Source organism: Pinus tabuliformis, chromosome 5_2, assembly GCF_031772625.1.
Source record: "Pinus tabuliformis cultivar Carrire ecotype Pingquan chromosome 5_2, CPIR1, whole genome shotgun sequence".
Lineage (NCBI taxonomy): Eukaryota > Viridiplantae > Streptophyta > Pinopsida > Pinales > Pinaceae > Pinus > Pinus tabuliformis.
In genome coordinates, this window is record NC_142306.1 from 432,820,176 (window position 1) to 432,834,767 (window position 14,592).

Here is a 14,592-nt window from a genome sequence, read left to right on the forward strand (position 1 = left end):
ATGGAAGTTGGGGTATGTACTTCTATCTCATCTAAACATATGATTCTTACACCTACCATGAGAATTTCTACATCTGGGAACATGTTGGGAGAATCAAATGTTGCTTCTTGCCAGGTTGGGGGAACTAATGTTATTGACAGTACCTAACCTTTTTGGAGTAGTTTTATCTTTGGAGCAAGCCTTTCCCTAGAGATTACTTTTCCTTTTTGGGGGATAGTATTCCTATGGAAAATCCCCCTATTAGTACCACTATGCCACCGGTGGAACTAATTAAATTTTGGTGCAAGACCTTTGGCTTAAAGCCTTTCAGGCTCCTAGATCATTGAAGTGGAGCACAATGTCTTTGACCTAAGACTTGGTGTCTCTGGACAAAGAGCTTTTCTTAATCCTATTGCAATTTCTAAATGAAAAAAACTACGTAGAGGCCACCCACATGTGAGTCTCTGTACGCTGGTGTTAAATATTTTATTTCAATCTATTAATCGCTTTTGCAAATATTGCATGTGAATAATGGCCTAATTTTCCTTGGCATGCATAACCAAGGTTGGAGAAAGAAAGAATCTGGTATTTACTTGAACTTGGATTTCTTTAATGAGATTTTGATAACTGGAAAATTCGATGAGGCTATAGCTCATGAATGAGAGCAGATCAACACAAGGAAGGACCCTAGGAATGGGAGAGAAAGAACAGAAACGTAAAGGTTGGGCCTGGTCAATTTCCAAGCCAGCTGGGTTATTGAGCAATGAACTCAAAATGTTCAAAATTATCAGTGCAAAAGTCTACATAAAGCTTGCAGTTTCATTGATATTAGTATTCTCGATTTTTGTCTTTACATACACAATTATGGCTTGGACTTTGAATTGAGAGGCTGGCAAGCTCTATGGTCATGGAGATAAGATAGTATTTTATTAATGAGCGGGTAGTTAGCATATTCATTCAAATATTTGTAATCTAAACCTTAAAATGAACTTGGTTTGGAAAAAAAAATTACTTTAATTGGCAATATACCCACAACTGTAATGATTTTGAAAGCTTAATTAAAACTGTCTCCAAGATATACCAGAAAATCCAGATAGGCTTTTGCCCATAGGATGTGCAACATAACTGCTTTCTAGATTCTCAATCGAATATTGTTGTGAAGGTAATTCTTTTATAATGATCTTGTACTTTTGCATTTCTCTCATAATCCATCAATTGCCTTGGTCATGAATTCTTTTTTATTTCAGGTAATGCAAGATGCACATATAATTTTAGGTTTTCAAGATATGTAGCACAGTATTTATAATGACAAATTTGATCCAAAGTCTATCAGCCTTCAAGAAATGCTTTGTTATATTTTATTTGCGATGTGTCTTTGAGCTGAACTGTTTTAATTTGTAACTATGTTATTGTCTAATCTGTATTAGAATCTGATGTAGCATTTCAATAAAATTAGTATGTATTTGCACTTTTGATCAATATGGTGGCATGTATGTTGGACAAGCAGAGACTACGACATTATATGATTTATTGATATGATCATCTTTCTTCTCTATTTAAGTTTGACATTTAGGTTTTTCACTGACATTTTTCAAATTATGCAAAAGCATTTTTTAGAGGTATTGTGTTATTCCTAATTATATTAGATAACACTTTATCATCATTTCCAGGGTCTTGTTGCTCTGCAACCATTCAGTAATGTATACTGAAAATTGTAAAGGTGCTATGATTTATTGATATGATCATATCTGACATGTGTATTTAAATTCTACTTAAGGTTTTTCCCTGTCATTTTTCAAATTATGTGAAAGCATTTATAAAGGTATTTTGTTATTCCTGATTATAATAGAAAAGCACTGATCTTCATTTCCAGGAAGTTGTTCTACAATCATTCAGTAATGTATACTAAAAATTGTATAGGCTACAAGAATTGATTAAGGTGTGCTCTTCATTAATGGGATTCTATACCATCATTTATATACATGCCCCTTCACGATAGGTACCCTTGACCTTAATAGTTTGATCTTGAACTGTGAATTCCCATTACGAACATCTATGGTGAGTGGCCTTGCATCCAACCTTCAGTGAGCTTTGAAACCATGCTTCTGTAGCACATTATTTCTAATGACAAATTTGATCCAAAGGTTGTCAGCCTTCAGGAAATGCCTCCTTATATTTTATTTGGGATGTGTCTTTGAGTTGAACTGTTTTAATTTGTAACTATGTTATTGTTTACTCTGTATTATAATATGTTGTAGCATTTCACTACAATCAGTATGCACTTGCAGTTTTGATCAGTATGGTGGCATGTATATTGGACAGGCAAAGACTATGACGTTAAATGATTTATTGATATGATCATCTTTCTTCTCTATTTAAGTTTGACATTTAGGTTTTTCCTTAACATTTTTCAAATTATGCAAAAGCATTATTTAGAGGGCTTGTGCTATTCCTAATTATATTAGACAACACTTTATCATCATTTCCATGGTCTTGTTGCTTTGCAACCAGACAAGCGAAGGAAAATTTTGTAGGTTGGTTGGGTCTCATCTTATGAGAAAAATGCAGGTACGCAATAGTTATTTTCTTTCAAAGAAAAGGAAAGGTCCCTTCCTCAAATATAAATTTTATGCTGTTCTATGATCCACACAAAAATAACTTGATTTTAAGAGAATTTCAATGCTTAAAAATCAAATTGCAAAGAAATGGCCTGATTCCATGAGTTTCAGTGCTCAACCAGAGAGTTTACTCGTAGGTACTCAAAGGTTTTGGTTGTTATATTAAAGAAAAAATTCTACAAAGTTGACTAACACTCTAGCCTTGGCTTGTCTTGTTTAACAGTTAACAAGGAAGAATTGAAGCACCGGTGGTAGTGGAAGTACAGTTAACAAGGAAGAATTGAAGCACTGGCGGTAGTGCTCTTTCAGGTAATTTTCCCTTTTAGTGTTTCTTTTGTCATTATTATTATTTTTCCAGACTATCAACTGCCTATTTTGTAGGGCCTGCTCAACATTCCAGTCCTCTATCAGAAGAATTTAGTTATAGGCTCGTTCCATAAGGTTCTGCAAACTACACCAACCATCAACAAACTAAATTTTATGACACCTTTGCTAATTGTCAAAAGTTCATCATGCTTTCTACCAGCTAAGCCATTTTTACATAAAGATATCCATTACCCATTGTCTTTCAATCTTTTCAACTAATTGCTTCTTGCTTACAGTTAAATCTTCCCAAAAACTCAGTTCCATTCACACTTAAAACCAGCTTGCAAACACCTTGAACTTTTCTATAAATTGGCAAAAGCAATGCCTGGCTTCTCACTTTCCTAGAAGACATCAGTTCCTTCAGCACCTATATATTCACATACATCCCTCTGCTTCATATAACATAGCCTTAATCTAACTACCATTTCTGATCAATGTAGTAACAAGCTACATGGAATCCATTAGCATAACCGAACTTACTCAACTGGTGGTGTTGTTTCTTTTAGCACTTGTTCTCATGACTCTTCTGATTATGGACATTGTAAAAGTAGAAGCACAAAGGAAAAGGAAACCAAGAAACAACGAGTAAAAATAACATCTCAAACAGGAACCCCAACTATCAATCATGGGGAGCATAGGAATCTACGACAAGTCCTCAGCTATTAGACTATCCATCCAGTGCTTCTACCTCTAAGAGCATCCATGCCAAGTAATAGAAATCCTCAGAAATTTTCTACATAGTCATCCACTTTTACCTTAACATAAGTAAATTTATCATGCATTGCGCATGGGGGCCAGAACTACCAGAAAATCATGTAGAATTAGCTAAATAATCTGTTGGCTGGAGATGTTATTACTGTTGGAATTGGTGTAGTTTATGCTAGTGCAAAATTTGTCATTACTATAATGAATATTGCCTTGAAGTCTATTAAGAAAAATAGTGCATTTCCAACTATTAATCATATGATATTTTCCACTGCAACTTCTGATTGATCTTATATCACAATCAACTTAACAATTGCAAGGCTGAACTGTTACATTTGGTGTAGTTTATGCTGCTCAACTTCTCATTGATCTTATGTCACAATCAACTTAACAATGGCCAGGCTGAAAAAACATTGATCAGATTGTTTACTACAAAAGAACCAAGAAGTTGAAGCCTATTGGACTAAACCACTAAACCTCACTAAAAATAACTATTGCATCTTACACTCTGAAATTGTCCATGGAAGAAATTGTAAACTACAATAGAACCGAGAAGTTAGAGCCTATTGGACTCAACTGCTAAACCTGACAACCGATGTCCTTTATTGTTTTTCCAAGCAATTAATTGGGTAGATGAAAGTTAGTTAAGATAGTTGTAACTTTGAAAAAACATCTAATCTAGTCATTTATGATTGGCAGCCAATGAAACTTGCAATCTAACACCAATATTTTATTCGTGATTTGCTTCTGATGTCAGATAGATCATTTTATTCCTGATTTGCTTTTGGTGTCAAATACATCATTCCTGCACTGATTGTTGACATTCCAAAATTTTGTCAGTTTGCATATCCAATTCCACAAATCCTATCTAAAAGAATAGTCATTTATGATTAGAGGCCAATGTAGCTCAATTTTGTTAGTCAACAATTTGCATCCCAAGTTCTGCAAATCTGATCTAAAAGAACAGTCATTTATGCCCTCACATTGACATCTCCCAACTTCTAAGATAAAACCACCCCCAATCTGACATCTCTACAGTTGGTGGATGTCTCTGGACCTTTTCAGCATTTCAAGAAAGCTTCTGTATCTCCCAACTTCTAAAAGCTTTTGCAATTGTACTGTTCGACTATGGTATGTCTTTTGCTCTGTCTCTAGAATTAAATTCTGTTTCCTTTTGGTATTTTCATCTATACTGATGTTCAAACTGAATTTTGTATGATTCAGGTCTACTAATCTGTTATAGATTTATGACAATATATAACAGGCGTTTACAAACATAACCCCTTCACCCAGTTCGTTGAAGCAACATCACTCCGCTGAAGCAGCATCACTCTATACATTGTATCAGACAAGGTTCATCATACCCTTGCACATCTACTTTCCTCCTTTATCAATATGTCAACATCAGAAAGAAAATTCTGCTTTGCAAATTAATAGTTCGATCTTCAGGTACGTTTTCTTCCAAGATAATTGTCTCTATCTCAACTTCTATGTTTAGAAAAATGTAATGCAATGCATGCATGTTCATTGTATATGTCTCGCACTAAGCATCTGCCGTTGACATATTTACTCTGATTGTATAGTAGCTCCATTACCTAGAATAGAAGCTCTCTCATCAACCCATAAGCAAAACATGGCCTGAAACAAAGAACAAGTGATCTATCTTTACATCTCATGGAGCATCACTACTGTACGGAAGAAGGAATATGTAGCACTTAATGCTACTCTAAATCTATTTTTGCGATATGTAGCACTTAATGCTACTCTAAATCTATTTTTTGCTTCTCCTACATGGACTACTTATACTATTTTCTAGTGTCGGAGGTGGGGAAGGTTCACTACCTCCTGATATTATGAAAGACATATATAAACTATTGCATATCTAAAACATTAGTTTCTGGATCATTTAAGTATTTGTTTCTGGATTATTGTACAAATTATACTATTTTTTTTTTTTTTTTGTATATTTACTGTCATTGATTTTCTTTGAATTAACTGCTAGCTCAAGTTACCAAGCAGTATTATTCACTTCAATCTAAATTCGTATATGGCACTGTTAATTCTTAAAGTTCTTAATTCAAGTGTCTAGCACCTCTACCGGCAGGGACTACTGCTACGACAGCCACTTCATGATTTTCTTACTTCACGTCTATTGGTTTTCATTTCATTACTTCTGAGAATAAACTCCTTTATTTTAACATTACATTATTAATAAATCAATTAACCATTAATCAATTAACCATTAAGATGACCTTGAATTGGTGTTTTTTAAAATTAAAACTACATGTTCTGCTTTCATTTTATTACTTGCTGAATTAAATTTCTTTATCAAATTTTAAAAATAAAATAATTAACGTTAAAATATAGCTTCAAAGAGGTTCTAATTTTCTTGGGATATGGATGATTCGGGTGACGCTCACGGACTCTGATGCCTTTAAATAATATAAATAGTTGGCACATACCGTCATCCATCTTATCAATTTAACTTCAATTCACAATTCACATTATTGGACATTTTGAAAATATTTAGAAACCAGAATCTGTGTCAAACAATCTATTTCAAAAACGCGTTAAATCAAAGGACGACCTTATAATGTATCCGGCAGCTTTTCCCATACGTTCATGGCATGCATGGGTGTAGGAGGAAGCATCACCAAGAGATGGAGATTACTGCCGGGGAGCGACCAGTGGGAGGGACTCCAGTACCCTCTCGACTCTGATCTTCGGAAAAGCATTCTCATCAACGGAGACCATTCTCAGGCAACCTACGATGCATTCATAAAATTTATAAAATTAATGTTGTTAGTGTTTTTTAATAAAATTATATTATTTTGTTAATTTTTAACCTCACTAGAAACTTTGTTTAAGAACAGTTTACTTTTTCTATTAAAAGTTCATGAAAAACTCTAATCAACGCTAAACGCAACCGGGGGATGCAATCGAAACTATTGAATGTACTAACGGAAATACGGTTATAGGCGCGCGTTCTCAAGCATCTCTCATCTCACAGCATTACATCATTAGAGATATGTTACGTGATTATCGTTTGATGGTTTACTGTTCGCAGCTCGCAAGGCTTTCCACATCTGTTCGCTCGCAATTTGCATCAGAATACGACAAACTTCAATCTTTAGACTTTTAAGCCTCGAACAGTTCTCAATTTTTTTAAAAATTTATTGATTATTGAAAACTACTCTTAGGTATCGTTCGCTTTCCACGCTGGTCTCATGTAATAGTCAAAGTTAGCATCGAGATACAATAACAGGGAGTGAGGATTCTTCATCTCGGAGTTATAAATACAAGTTTATAACTTGAAGAGGTTTTAAAATGAATTCACGCCTATTAAATTTGTATGTATTATTTTTAATTAGCTATTTTATAAATATAGGTTGTATTGTGTTGTGGGAGGATTTTATTTTTTTTCTGTAAAGCGAAGACAGGGTTTTTATGTTAGTGGTTTAGGGTCTTTTTATTGCTCAATTATACAGTTATAAAAGAGATATGAAATAACTAAGATTTAATATAATTAAGAGAAAATTGTTTAATATTTTATTTTCAAAATTTCTCAAAAACATATAGATGTCTTGTATAGCTGTTCTTGATCACTCTTTTTACATTATTTCTACAAAATAAGACATATTCACATATGCAAAACTTCTAATTATGTATTCACTAATATATTTATTATTCATCCATCTACATGTCTCTTTCATAAATAATTCTAATTTCTAAAAATATATATTATTATTTCCTCTCTCAACAATTGTTCTAACTTTCAATGATTCCTATTAACTTTTCTAACTTTCTTAATTTTTTCACGTGTTATTTCATTTAGCAAAAGTCAATTAAGATAGTATATTAAATTTATACTGATACATATTGTTAATGTCTAACTTCTATTTCAAATTCCACATAGAAATAAAATATGTTTTAACCCCGGATGCCTACTCTTATGAAATGCATGTAATTATGCTTGTATAAATATTACTTTAAGGAATTTACATATTCATAATGTAATTTTGAATTGTATTCACATAAAGAATATATTTCTTAAAATATTGAACCAATATCAACATTACTATTGAGACCAATATAATCAGTACAAATTAATATTGAATCTATATCAACATTACTATTGAGACCAGTATAATCAGTACCAATGGCAAGGTTATGATCATCCTTTCAATTAGACATTTTCATGGTACCAAGGAAATTAATATAATATCCAAAATTTGTGTGTTATGTACATTCCATTTAGTCATGGTGGGAGGCTCATGGTCATGGAGGTGTGAGGATTTAATGTAGCTATAACAAGCCCCTCCATAATACCTTCTGAGTTTCATCATATGACATATCCTCATGGAAATGTGTAGTATCAAAATTTCTTTACAACATTTACTCATATCTAGAAATAATTAGCAATATTTATTTATATATTCATAGGAATTTACATATACACATCAAATAGCTCTTTTCCCAACAAGTTTAAATCATATGAACATGTTCACAACACCATATTCAAATTGATAGATAATTTCCTATGCACATATCCATCTACTTCTTCATATCCACTTGACAGATTATGAATATATTTGTATAAGTAGATTGCTTCAATAGTACAAATCATATATATACAATCATATATATTCACCATCAAATCAAGTCACTTGTCCAACAACATTAACTCTTATTATGTTCACGACTCATATATATTCATGATATGAAGAATTATGAAATGATTGTAATATCAATCTAGTGAAATCACTTCAATCAAGAAAGTTAAGTAATTAACAAATCTAGAATGCACTCAATTATTAACTTTATCAGCATACAATATTGACACTCTCATAATATGATTCTTTTATAAAAAATAATATGACATTATTAAAACATATATATTAGCTATTTTTAGTGAATCTTAAATGATTTCAAATTTAATTAAAAAAAAAAATTGAGGATAACAATATAAAAATAAATATGAATAATGAACATGGAATCAATTATAATATGCACACGATATACAAAGGTTACATTAAATGTTAACCTAAAACATCTATCTAAATGATGTATATATAGAACATAAAGTAAAGACAACGTCATTAAATCAAATTATTTAGCACTTATTATAAAATCACAGATTTTATTACAACTAGACAAAAGAAAAGTGTTAGAACATTTTTATAGCTACAATTAAATACAACTTAAAAATAATTTATAGAATATCAAAGTTCAAATTTACATTATTGTTAAAACATATATTGTTAAAATGATAATATAATTGGTTTCAACATTTCTTAAATATTGTTTAAATAACTACAATAACTACAATTATCTATTGCAGTTATATTTATCTTTGTGCAAGAGAAACCACCTCCATAATATTTTGTTATTTGTAGTGCTAGAAAACTATGAAGTAAAGTTGGTAGTTATTAAATTGTGTATGTATTGAATGTTGAAAATATGGTATGTTATATAAATGATTAAATATTTATAAGTATGTGAGTTTAGGATGCTTTGTCATATGTTATTCATCTATGTAAACGAGGAAATGTTTTGCCTATAGAATTAGGATAACTTCTTAACCTTAAAGTATCAATGAGTGTTTGTGTATAAACATTTATCTAAAGAAATCTTACTAAATATGAATCAACAATAACTATAGTGTATTCTTCCATATTTTAAGTCAATGAAAAATATAAAATACATGGCTTACCAAAAATATATATGAATAATATTTAACAGACATATTTTTATTATTATAATGATTGAAATATAAAAATTAATAATGCAAATATATATTAATATAATATAAATTAATTTAAAAAATAAATAACTATATTAATACACAATCAATTGTATTTAATTTTTTATTTATTTAATTATTCGTAAGAAATATTAATAATAATTGTAATAATGTTGGAAGTATAAAAATTAACGACGTAAAATAAAATTTAAAAATATAACACAAGAATCTTACATTCAGATATCAAATTTAAAGGTATAAATTTTCAATCATTAATCGTGTCTAATGAGTGGTGGCTAAAAAATGACGTAAATAATTGTGAAAAGTAATTTTAATTTATTCAAAAGTAATATTAATTTATTGTATTTATACGACTTTGGCTGAATTTAAGTTTTGATATTAAACTTAATCATTAATTATTTGACATCTTCCGAACATTAATCTTTTTAATGATGAGATATTTAACTCAGATTTAAATATTAACCTTGATCCAAAATTCGTATTTAATCGTCACAATTAGATATTTACCTAAGATTTACATGTTAAACTTGATCTTAAATTCATATTAAACGTGAATTGCAACATCTGAAAATACAGGGAAAGCGAATGCTCAGAAGTTCACAATATTCCGTATTTTGTCTGGAGTTTCCCTTCACCATTTGTATCACTGTCGGTTGGTAAGGGTTCACCATTTTCTTTGGAGTTCAGTTTCTCATATCAGTCGGTTGGCAAGGGGTCACCACTTTCTTTGGAGTTCAGGTTCTCATATCAAAATTTTGACAGATGCTAGTTTTAGCTATAACATATTAGCTTGTGAGAGAACATTCCTTGACCGCGTTTCAGAAAGCCGGTAGAATGATTGCAATATCTCATAAGATTAAAGTATGTCGTGGACGGTGGCTTTTACTATTTTTCATGCAAGTTTGTCAAACATCAATGTTTAAAATTCTGTGATGTGCTTTAAAAATTCGCAGCTTACGTTTGTCATCTCCCTCCAGTGGATGCATGTCCCTACATTCCTTAAGCCATCATAAAAACATGCGCAAAGGAAATTCATACTGCAATATGTCGTGGACGGTGGCATTTACTATTTTTAGTGCAAGTTTGTCAAACATCAGCGTTTAAAATTATGTGCTGTGCTTTAAAAATTCGCAGCTTACGTTTGTCATCTCCCTCCAGTGGATTCATGTCCCTACATTCCTTAAGCCATCATAAAAACATGCGCAAAGGAAATTCATACTGCAATCTACCAAGTGTGATGAAATCATGATAGTAACGACAAAACGGCCGATACTATAAGAAGGCCCCGGCGTTTGCAAGAGTGTCTCAGAGCAGAAGCGACCACCACCAGTGTTGTTAGTGTTGTCGTTTTCTTTAGAAGACAAAGTTAAGTCCTGGCTGTCAAAATGAGCAATCCAGTTAGTATTTTGAGCTGCATGCTGTTGATAGGAATACTCCGCTGCGTTCATGGCGGGGGGTCAAAGCCATTTGAATCAAAATATGGAGAGAAATTTGTGGCACGGAAGATAGTGGAGGCACCGGGCAATATAAGTAGGTCCACGTCTCCTGTGGAGAAAGATCAGAGCAACGGAACTAAAATAGTTCAAGAGTAAGTAAATCGCTCACTGCAATTTTGTCAATCTTTCTGTTATTTTTTTTTTAATTATTTGCTGCTGGAGGCTGAATTGACACTAAATGCTTCAATGTACGCGTATTCAAACATAAGCAGAAGCATTATTTACAACAGTACAAGAGGAGGAGAGGAGCTGAGCGTGTTGTCATGTGCAACGGGTAATCCTATCGATGACTGTTGGCGGTGCGACCGCAATTGGGAGCGCAACAGAAAACGGCTGGCAGATTGCGGCATTGGATTTGGCAAGCATGCCATCGGAGGCAAAAGCGGCAAGCTTTATGTGATTACGAATGCCGGTGATGATGCCGTGAATCCATCCAAAGGTACACTGCGTCATGCCGTGATTCAGACGGAGCCACTGTGGATCATCTTCCACAATGACATGCTCATCCAGCTCAAGGAAGAGCTTGTTATTCACAGCTTCAAAACAATCGATGGACGAGGCGCCAAAGTCCACATTGGTAAGGGCCCGTGTATCACCATAAAAGATGCGACAAACATCATCATTCACGGCATCCACATTCATGACTGTAAAAGTCTAGGAAACGCTGGGGTAAATATGTATGCTCTCAAGAGTGGGTCGAGAAAAATAAATCATGGGGATGGGATTTCCATCTCGACAGCGAGGCACATATGGGTGGACCATTGCTCTATGTCTAACTGCGAAGATGGTCTCATTGACGCAGTCAAGGCATCCACCTATATCACCATTTCCAACAATTATTTCACTCGCCACAACAAGGTAAGCAAGCTCACATACTCATTCCTTCATTAATTGCAATTCACTCTATTTTATTCCTTCTCTTCTACCTTGACAATGGCCTGCTTTTCTCCAATGGTAGGTGATGTTATTGGGTCACAGTGACGACCACCATCATGACAAAGTTATGCAGGCAACGGTTGCACTCAACCATTTTGGCGAAGGTCTCGTGCAACGAATGCCAAGGTGAATAATTTAATTGTTATTCATTCATTTCCCCTCTTATTTTGTATTGTGTTGTGAAAGAAAAGTATGAAATAGTTATTATATTATTTAGAAATTAAATTAAGAATTAACTGGATGTAGGTGCCGATTTGGATACTTCCATGTGTTTAACAATGATTACACTAAGTGGGGAATGTATGCCATCGGTGGAAGTTCAAACCCTACAATACTGAGTCAGGGCAATAGATTCATGGCATCTGCAAATCCCTTAACTAAAGAAGTAAGCAAGAGGCAAAACGCCACAGAACGTGAATGGAAAAAGTGGAACTGGAAATCAGAAGATGATGTGGTGCTAAATGCTGCATATTTCACGCCATCAGGATCGCAGGTGCTTTCGACCTATGCAACCGCATACAGTGGCAGACCAAAGAGTTCAGCCCTCGTGGAAAAGCTCACCAGGAACGCAGGCGTGCTCTCGTGTAAGAAAGGAACTGCCTGCTAATTCCAGCTTCTTGCCAGCGATTATCACGACCGAATTTGAGCGCCCTCAAACATTGTCATTGCTTTTCAAAACTGTGTCTTCTTGCATTTGAGTGCCCACAAACATTGTCATTACTTTTCAGAACTGTGTCTTTTTGAATGTCCCCCTTCTCAAAGTTTAGCTATGCATGGTTTGCAACTTTAGCTAATTGTTATGAGCAATTACTTCACATTATCTTTTATCCTAAGTTATCCAGCATATGGATATTGATGTGCTATTTAATACCTTTTCAATTTCGCAAATATAAAAGGTTCATGTTCATAAATATAAGCGATTCATGTTTATGTCAAAACGTTTAAGAAATTATTTTATATCTCGGTATTTTGATTTATTATTTTTTTCAGTAAAAGGACCTTTCTATATAATGATTATAATTAATTTTACTTCGATGTAACTTTGGTGATAGCTAGCATGATTACGATTTGATAATTAAAGTTTCCACCAGAAATATGTTCAAAACAATTCAAATTCTATTATTAATATATTCTGGGAATTCTTATTCATATACATATAAAACCAGAAAGGGCCGGGCCGTGATTTATTTATACGCCCTCAGTGCTCTCCAGTGGAGTGAACATGCATGTGAAGAAGCTGCCCCCTGTACATTTTGATTTAACTAGTAGCTAGTGAATCATAACGTCACTTGACCCAACCGCAGTTGGTGCATCAGCGACAATGCGTGCTTAGCTGCCCTCTGTACATTTAATTAGTAGGTAGTGAATCATAACTTCACTTGACCCAACCGCAATTGGTGCATCAGCGTCAATGCGTGCTTAGCTGCCCTCGTGATATAGAGGGAGGCATATCACGAAGCTCAAGATTGGCCCAATGCATGGTACTACATCTTTATATTAAAATAATATCATTTTTTCCCCTTTGAATTCATAATTTTAGCTTTAGACAATAAAATAATTTTTTTATGCTTTCATAAATTATTTGAGTTTTATTTATTTAAATTTAGATCTTCAATCTAATCTTTAAGTAATATGTAAATGCTTAGTAAATAAAATGGCTTTTTTGTTGAAAGAAAATATATATATATAACCCTTATCCATTTAAGGTATTTTTAATATAATAAAACCCTTTACTATATCTTTATATTAAAATAATATCATTTTTTTCTATTTGAATTCATAATTTTAGCTTTAGACAATAATTTTTTTTGCTTTCATAAATTATTTTAGTTTTATTTATTAAAATTTTGATCTTCAATCTAAAAGTAATATTTAAATGCTTAATTTAATTAATAAATAAAATGACTTTTTTCTCAACATTTTTTCAAGTCAATTTTTCTTAAAATCTATTTTAGATTTTTAAAAATTTATTAGTTTAAATTAATTAATTTGGAAATATCTAGTGTTTCGATCATTTTTTGGAGTGATATATATATATATATATATATATATAGTATTATACTAGAACAACATAGACAAGACAAAGCACAAGAAGGAAACTATGTTCATAGATCAGTAATTGCTAAAAACCTATAATTACAATCATAAAAAATTCAAACACTAACTATGCAAACATATTTCAAGGGTTGAATGACTTAACAGTCACATTAATCTCTAAGGAATGTCTAGGTCATACGGCCAACTTAAATTAAACACACAATAAGAGAACAGTCCAGGTCAGGGTGGTCTTGAAGATAAAAGATCAATTCCTATAACCGGTTAAACAAAGGTAGGTTATGGTCGGAACGTGGAAGGGAAAAAATGCTAGGTCGATTAAACAATTGAATAACGAACCCAAAGAAAATGATGGAGGAACCCCCACAATGAGCGAACCTACCAAGGAGCCCTAACAAGAGGGTAAAGATTAGGAAGTGAACCAAGAAGGGATGCAAGATCAAACTAATGAAAAGAAAAGTTGGAAATATTATTAATACCTGAATAATCGACATTTTTGAGTCTCCACCCTACAGATGGGTAAACCCAATAGGTATAGTACCCTGGTAAGCATAAGTAAAAGAAAAATTATTTATATTAGTTATGATAAAGGGACGTGAATAAAACATTACCCTAATCTCTTCTTTGGTGAACATTTAAAACTTGAAAACCCTGTAAGTGACAATAGGGTCCT

At 32.8% G+C, this 14,592-nt stretch overlaps 1 protein-coding gene across 1 annotated transcript; it reads left to right on the top strand.

Moving 5' to 3' along the window:
- Window positions 1–5,691: 5,691 nt before the first annotated feature.
- LOC149159501 (putative pectate lyase 18) lies at window positions 5,692–12,471 on the top strand. The gene is made up of 7 exons (XM_089434331.1): window positions 5,692–5,749; window positions 6,310–6,428; window positions 10,009–10,084; window positions 10,861–11,020; window positions 11,141–11,786; window positions 11,887–11,990; window positions 12,111–12,471. The coding sequence occupies exons 1-7, from the start codon at window positions 5,716–5,718 to the stop codon at window positions 12,469–12,471; spliced, it is 1,500 nt and encodes a 499-aa protein (XP_089290457.1). The 5' UTR covers window positions 5,692–5,715.
- The last annotated feature ends 2,121 nt before the right edge of the window (window positions 12,472–14,592 follow it).

Coding starts and splice junctions, on each gene's coding strand:
- LOC149159501 (XM_089434331.1), top strand. CDS start 5,716: ATGGCACTGTTAATTCTTAAAGTTCTTAATTCAA. Junction 6,429..10,008: donor TCAACGGAGACCATTCTCAG/GCAACCTACGAT, acceptor CTGAAAATACAG/GGAAAGCGAATGCTCAGAAG. Junction 11,787..11,886: donor ATTTCACTCGCCACAACAAG/GTAAGCAAGCTC, acceptor CTCCAATGGTAG/GTGATGTTATTGGGTCACAG.